The sequence below is a fragment of the Mastomys coucha genome, unplaced genomic scaffold (assembly GCF_008632895.1).
Source record: "Mastomys coucha isolate ucsf_1 unplaced genomic scaffold, UCSF_Mcou_1 pScaffold6, whole genome shotgun sequence".
Taxonomy (NCBI): Eukaryota; Metazoa; Chordata; class Mammalia; order Rodentia; family Muridae; genus Mastomys; species Mastomys coucha.
Genome location: NW_022196912.1, coordinates 25,826,739 through 25,834,719, shown reverse-complemented (window position 1 = coordinate 25,834,719; position 7,981 = coordinate 25,826,739). Strand labels below are relative to the sequence as shown.

At 38.3% G+C, this 7,981-nt stretch overlaps 1 protein-coding gene across 7 annotated transcripts in view; it reads right to left on the bottom strand.

The window, feature by feature from the left end:
* Positions 1-7,981, bottom strand: part of Asxl2 (ASXL transcriptional regulator 2) — a 96,244-nt gene that overhangs the window by 32,494 nt on the left and 55,769 nt on the right. For 5 of the 7 annotated variants that reach the window (XM_031357341.1, XM_031357342.1, XM_031357344.1 and 2 more), the window contains one exon: positions 7,011-7,154. The exons of 1 other annotated variant lie outside the window; for it this stretch is intronic. In XM_031357341.1, the coding sequence (XP_031213201.1) occupies positions 7,011-7,154 (144 nt within the window). Of the gene's footprint in view, positions 1-5,905; positions 6,133-7,010; positions 7,155-7,981 lie in introns of those variants that run through there. One more of the 7 variants, XM_031357347.1, reaches the window with a different exon arrangement.

The following is a 7,981-nucleotide window of genomic DNA, read 5'->3' as shown; positions in this document are numbered from 1 at the left end:
GACTCTTACACATTACCAAGTCCTGCTGCAGTACAAGGTACAACCTTGGCTATCTCCGGAGCATAGCCTCTTTGTGCTCTCAGAAAACACTTCCCAGAAGATGTCACCTCAATGATGCTGGTCTTAGCTCCAGCTAACCAGCATCAATAGTCCCAGTAACGCAAAGTTTTTACTTTAGTACTTCTGGTATCTTGTTAATCACAGCTGATACTTTAGCCCCAGCTAACCAGAACCACAGAATCTTCACAATCAAAACAACATGGCCCTGATAAGAGTCTTTAATCGTCCCTCTGAAATTTCACAAGCAAGGCCTCCATCTTCTGCAATGTTCTCAACATGATCGTCCAAGCTCCTACAGAACATCCCACAGAGTTCTTAACAATCAGTGGGTCTTCTGGCTCAAAGTTCCAAAGTCCTTCCACAGTCCTCCCAAAAACATGATCAGGTTGTCACAAGAATACCCCACTCCTGGTACCAATTTGTCTTAATCAGGGTTTCTATTCCTGCACAACATCATGACCAAGAAGCAAGTTGGGGAGGAAAGGGTTTATTGAGCTTACACTTCCACATTGCTGTTTATCACCAGAGGAAGTCAGGACTGGAACTCAAGAAGGTCAGGAAGCAGGAGCTGATGCAGAGGCCATGGAGAGATGTTCCTTCCTGGCTTACTTCTCCTGGCTTTCTCAGCCTGTTCTCTTATAGAACCCAAGACCTTCAGCCTAGGGATGGCACCACCCACAGGGGGCCCTACCCCCTTGATCACTAATTGAGAAAATGCCCCACAGCTGGACCTCATGGAGGCACTTCCCCAACTGAAGCTCCCTTCTCTGTGATAACTCCAGCCTGCGTCAAGTTGACACACAAAACTAGCCAGTTCACAGGGTATAAAATATTTAGTCAAGAAATTAACCAGAGTAAAAGGAGGTAGATAAATTTGAAAAGTTTAAGAAAAAAAAAGAAAAAAACAGAATGAGAAGGCTTAACATATGCCTAACTAGAGGTCAAGAATTGGACATTTGGGGCTGGAGAGAGATGGATCACTGAATCACTGGCTAAGAGGACTTCTGCAAACATGATGACCCAAGATCAGATCTACAGCATCCACATGAAAAGTCAGATGTGTACACATATGCATGTAACCCCAGAGATTGGGGGGGAAGAGGGGGTAGATAGGAGAGACAGAGATAGAAACAGGAGGACTACCAGAGGTCTGCTGGTCAGCCACTCTAGCTAAAATCTGTGAACTCCAGACTTGGTGAAATAGCCTGTCTCAAGAGAGTAAGACAAACAGTGATAAGGAAAGACAAATGACATGGTGCACACCCTCCATGCTTAATATAATCCTACACACACACACACACACACACACACACACACACACACACACACAGACACACACACACACGTAGCGGGGGGAGGGGGACAGTGAGACAGTGACAGAGCGAGAGAGAGAAAGCAAAACAGAGAAAGATTGATTTAAGAGAATGAGAAAGGGCAACATTTAAGTTTTTTTTAATAAAGATTTATTTACTTTTATGCACATTGGAGTTCTGCCTGCATGTCTGTGTGAGAGTGCCGATCCCTTAGAACTAGAGTTACAGACAATTATGAGCTGCTATGTAGACGCTTGGAATTGAACTTGGGTCCTGTGGAAAAGCAGGCAGTGCTCTTAAATGTTGAGCCATTTAATCTCTCCAGCCCTAAGAAATTCCAGTTTAAAAAGATTTCTAACTAACTTCTTTAAATCTTGCCCTTTTCTCATTCTCTTAAATTACCAGAATCATGAAAACAAATTACCAGAAACAAGAAAATATCTAAAGAATTAAAAGTACAATATATTCCAAGTAGAAAAAGTAATCTTTGTGTGAACCAAACTTAAAAGAATATTTATCAAAAACGAGGGACTGGGGATTTGCTCAGTGCCTGTCTGCATATACAAAGGTCTGGATTCTACTTCCAGCACTATGGGAATGAGGTCTACCGAAGGAGAACATACCTAAACTCCTAGTGAGGCAGAGGCATGATGATTATGATTTCGAAAACTATCCTATTTCCCCTGTATTCTATACACACACAAAAAGGCAACGATAAAGCTTGCATAAACATATAGTTTTAGAAAAGATTTTACACACACACACAAAAAGACAACAAAAGACTCCTGCACGGGGGGAGGGGGGGGGTTGTTAAACGCCTGGCAAAATGGCTCAGCAGGTAATAGCACTGACTACTCTTCCGAAGATCTTGAGTTCAGTTTCCAGTAACCACATGGTGGCTCTCAACCACCCGTAATGAGATCAGACACCCTCTTCTGGTGCATCTGAAGACAGCTACAGTAAATTAAGCCATGGAGAGTGGGGCTGAGCAAAAGGGGGCTGAGCAAGTGGGCCGGCAGAGATCCTGAGATTAACAACAGCCACACAAATGATAGCTCACAGACATCTGTACAGCTACAGTGTACTGATACACATAAAATAAATAAAAAATACATGAATTAAAAAAAAAAAGAGTCCTGCATGGTGGTACACAACTATAATCTTAAGACTGGAAGGTAAAGAGAGGGGATTATAGGACTATTTAAAGTTAATGACTTAGCTACATTTAGATGGTGAGAAAAAATTAGGCGGGGAGGGAGAATAGCAACAACAAAAAGGAGAAACCGATAACGGGCATAGAAGTATTCATTTATAACCAGAGCAGTTGGATTTACAAACAATCTAAGGCAGGAGGATAGGGAGGGTGAAGGCAGGTAGCATTAGCTACACAGTAAGACCTTATTGAAATACACAGAAGAGATGATGATAGCAGTGAATTTACAACAAGGCTAACTATTAAAAAAAAAAAAGTAAAGATCTAAAGCTGAAGTGTATATATTAAAAATACAAGCACCTAAATCAATAATAAAATAAATGTAACTGATATCAAATAGCAATAAAAAGGCTTGTATGATTAAAAACTTCAAGTCTTTGAAGAAAAAAATAGAAGATACCAGAAGATGAAAAATAAATCTCCCATGCTCATAGATTGGTAAAACCAACATAATAAAGATAGGTATCTCACCAAAAGCAATTTACAGATTCAATGCAATTCTCATCAAGATTTCAACACAATTCTTCATAGATCTTCAAAGGGCAATTCTTAACTTCATTTGGAAACACAAAAATCTAGGATTGTTAAAACAGTCCTGAACAATAAAACAACTTCGGACGGTCTCATGGCTTCTGGTTTCAAGCTATTACTACAAAGCTATAGTAATAAAACCAGTATGGTATCAGCATAAAAACAGGCAAGATAATCAATGGAATAGACTTGAAGGCCAGGACATAAATCCACATACTCATAGACACCTGATTTTTGATAGAGAAGCCAGAAATAAACACTAGAACAAAGACAACATCTACAATAAATGTTAGTCAAACTGAATGTCGCCATGTAGAATAATACAAATAGGCCCATATCTATCACCCTGCACAAAACTGAACTCCAAATGGATCAAAGATCTCAACAAAACCAGGTACACTGAACCCGATAGAAGAACTAATTGGCATAGGAAAAGACTCCCTAAACAGAACACCAATAGCACAGGCAGGAAGATAAATCATTAATAATAATTAAAAAGAAAAGAAAACAATAAGAGAAAAAGAAAAAAAGTAAAAAGCTTCTGCATTACAAAGGGCACCATCGTTCTTACAAAGCAGCAGCCTACCAAACACCAAAAAGATTTTCACCAAGTATATATCCAATAGAGGACTAACATCCAAAATATACTCAAAACACTTGAGTTCAAAAATACAAATAGCCCAGTTAAAAAGTGGGGTACAAATCTAAACAAAGAATTCTTTGGGGTTTTTTTTTTTGTTTTGTTTTGTTTTGTTTTGTTTTGGGTTTCTTTGGTTTTTCGAGAGAGGGTTTCTCTGTGTAGCCCTGGCTGTCCTGGAACTCACTCTGTAGACCAGGCTGGCCTCTGCCTCCCAAGTGCTGGGATTAAAGGTGTGTACCTCCACTGCCCAGCCAAAGAATTCTTAAAAGAGGAAATTCAAATGGCTGAGAAACACTTATATGTTTAACATATAAGTTAACATATCCTTAGCCATCAGAGAAATGTAATTCAAACCACTGAAACTCCATCTTAGACCTGTCAGAATGACTAAGATTAATAAAACAACTAACAGTTCATGCTGGTGAGGATGTGGAATAAGGGAGAAAGTCACGCATTGCTAGCCTTAGACACATATAAAAAACCTTCTCTTAACAAAGAAATCATGTGTTGTGTGAAACAGAGAAATGCCCACATAAAACATTTTAGAACACCTTACACAATCAGTAACTAAGCTTACCGAAAAAGGACACTTATAAAACAATGCTTTAATTTAAACATGTTAAATTATGTCTCTGCATCTGACTGTCTATGAATGTGTGCATATTCGTGCAGTGCCTGAGGAGGGAACTAAGTCCCCAGGAGCTGGAGGTTCAGGTTGAGAGCCTGGAGACCTGCTGGGAACCAACCTCTCAAAGAGCAGTGCAGGCTCTAACTCCTGAGCTGTCACTCCAGCCACAGGGCTCATTATTTTAGATTAATAATTTTGATTCAATGAACTCAGAATTCACTGAACAAGTGGAACTTCAATATTGTTAAGCATAATTAAGCCTAATATTGTTAAGCTATTTCAAATAATACCAATAGTAACAATAACCACAGTAACTCTAGCAGCAGACTTATTTCTGAACATTTATATTAACTTGGTAACTTAGCATAGCTCCATCAAGCAAATAATGCTTACTGTTACTATTTTATGTATATTTATTTACTTCTGCACAGCTAGGATCACAGACACACACTGCTGTGCACATAGAACTCCATAATTATTAGTATTCTACTGCACAGATACATAAACATGCTCAAATAACACAATTAAGTAAAAATGTAACAAACTGAAGCCAGGAAGGCCAGTTTCTGCCTGTTTCTTGTCACTACTCCACACAGGTACAAGTATCAGAATCCATGACATTTGACCAAAAGATACTTCAACTAAAAGTTCAGAACAAAAACATATATATATGGAAATAAAAATAAGTGCAAAATATTTTTTCAGACAAGGAAGTAAGAGTGAAAATTTTTAAAGACATCTTTACAAGTCAAATGATAATAAATAGCACCAAAGAGGTAAAGATTGTCAAGAGGGGTGGGGAAGAGAAAATATACTTTTAAGCAGGATCTCAGTGTGTAACACAGTATAAAGTATAACATGTAATACTTCTACCTCAGCCTTCTAACAGTTTCAAAAGATCTGAGAACTTCTAAATGTGTCACAATTATCTTCTGAGCTTTCATACTCTTTACTAATCAACTGATCCGCTAGTGGTGGTTGAAATACGCTCTATTACGGATCCTGGATGCCAAGCAGGAAAGTAGCAGTTAGGTATTTGTATTTGACTAATTCCCTAAATTTCAGAATAGTGCCCATGAAGATATGAATGTGAAAAGCTGATGACAAGATCCTGTCACCTTGGTCCTAGTTAGTGGCATTGCTTGGGGAGATTGACATGGCAGGCAGAGGTGGATTATTAGGACAGACCTTTGAGGTATTATCTGATAGTGCCCAACCACAAGTTAAATGACATAGCCAGCCTACTCCTACTCTCACAAGAACTGGTGCCACTGCTGTGCTGCTTCTGCTCCAGTCTGTGAACCAAAATAAACCTCTCAACATCCTTAAGTTACTCATCTGTTTTGTTAAGGCAATGAACAAACTACACAATGCCACATTACTGATCTGCAGCTCAATGTGATATTGCTAAATCTGAAGGTATTTCATTCAACTCCAACACATAATAAACTGTCTTCTTCTTAGTATAAAGCATCAAAATGCTTTCATTCATTTTTAATTTTTTCAACCCTATGCCTCACCTTTCTTTTCTGTCATCCATTTTTCCAGTTCTTGAGCCCTTTTCGTGGTCTGTAGCCATAGTTGGCTTATTTATGACAATTCCTTTTCAGCTTCATCCATTTTCATCTTTCAACCTTTGCTGACACCTGCCCATTTGGCTGTCTCCTTGTTTTCTTCAATCAAACTGATTAAATTTTTTTTGTCCGTATTCTCATTTTACTGGGATTTCCAAGGGAGTTCAGTTTACAATACTTAATTATAATCCCTTCTATCTTTTATCTATAAAAACAAGAACGATGTAGGACCTATTGGTACAAAGAGAAGTAGACGGAAAAAAAATGACTGATAACAGATCTTCCTGTGAAACAGTTTGATAAGGATGAACAGAAGAATATGAAGACAACTAAGAGTTCAAAGATAAAAGGATGAAATGAATAATGGGAAAGGGCATTAAATCAACTCTATTCGTGTTTCCTCTAATCTTTGAAAAGCAAATATCAAATCTGAACGGGGTGGTGTTTACTATTATATCATCACTTGTGAGGCTGAAGTAGGGAGAGTATAAGTTAAAACTGAGTCCTAGGGTATCTTAGACTGTATTAATGAGACAGTGTCTTTTTAAAAAAAGGCAACAAGTAAGTATGACAAGCTGGGGGTTAAGAATATACAACTCAGTGGTAGAGCAAGTCCCTAGCACGTTCAAAACTGTGGGCTGTTACTGCTCAGTATAAAACAAACCAACAAAACAAATTAAAACCCCAAAGAAATTGTATCAAAAACATTTTTAAAAACATCAAGATAATGTCAAAAAAAAAAAAAGAAAAAAAAGAAAAGAAAGTAAGTCTAGCCAGTGGTGCACACCTTTATTCCCAGCACTTTGGGAGATAAAGGCCAGTGGATCTCTATGAGTTCAAGGCCAGCCTCATCTATCAAACGAATCCCAGCACAGCCAAGGCTTTATAGTGAGACCTTGTTTCAAAACAAAACAAAAGGAAAGAAATCATGTCTGACTTTTTAAAATAAAATTAAAATTATACAATTACACAGGCCAGCTGGCTAATGATTTCAAATATACTGTGAACACACTGTTGCACTGGAAAAAGAAGTCCTTGTAAACTAACTTACTTGTGTGGAGTCTGTCAGACCTCTGGAAAGACTTCTTCCCCAAGCCTAGCAGAGAACTTTCCACTTTCACTGAGGAAGAAAAGCTGGAATTTGAGTTCTGGGGACTGCTTGACTGTCCATCAGATTGTTTTCCTTCCCACAGGGCTAGGGGGAAAAATATGTGAAGACTGGTGACAGAGGTACATACACAAAAGCCCATCAAGGGTGAGCAAGACAGGCAGCTGCCAACCCACCAGCCTGAATTCATCTATGAGCCTCAATGGTAGAAGAGAACTGACTCCACAAGTCAGCCTCAGACTTCCTCATACATTTGCTCCCAGAACCTGATAAATCTAATCAAACTATTATTCCAGGGTCATTATAGGAGTTATGATTGGAAAAATGTAGGCCTCTTGAATAATCTGTAAAAGAAAATCCCTTACATCTTCTCTTATATTATTTCCAATTGTAAATATCTGCTCTAGCAAAACTGAAAAGTTCTGTAGGACTCAGACCTTTGATTTTTTTTTTTTATGGCAGTCAATAGGATGTTTTAATTAAATTATATAATGCAAAACAAAGTCTGTGTGTGGCAAAACAACTAATAACAAAACAAGCAACAATAAATACCCAAAGCCCATGAAACATGTCCAATGGAAAATTAAGTGTATGTATTTTAGAAAACTTATGCAATTTTCCACATTTTAGTTTTAAGTTTATTTTGACTTGATATATATAAATGTTTTGCCTGCATGTATCTTATTGCCTCACCTGTATGTGCAGTGTCCCCAGATACCAGAGGATGGAATCAGATCCCCCTGCATTAGAGTTAAAAGTGCTTATGAGCCACCATGTAGATGTTGGGCACTAATACCAAGCCCTCTGCAAGAGCAGTACTCATTCTTAATGACTGAACCATTTCTCCAGCTCCAGCTTCATACTCAAAATAGGGCACTGATAGGGAGTTCACTTTAGAGCTGTACAAATGACTA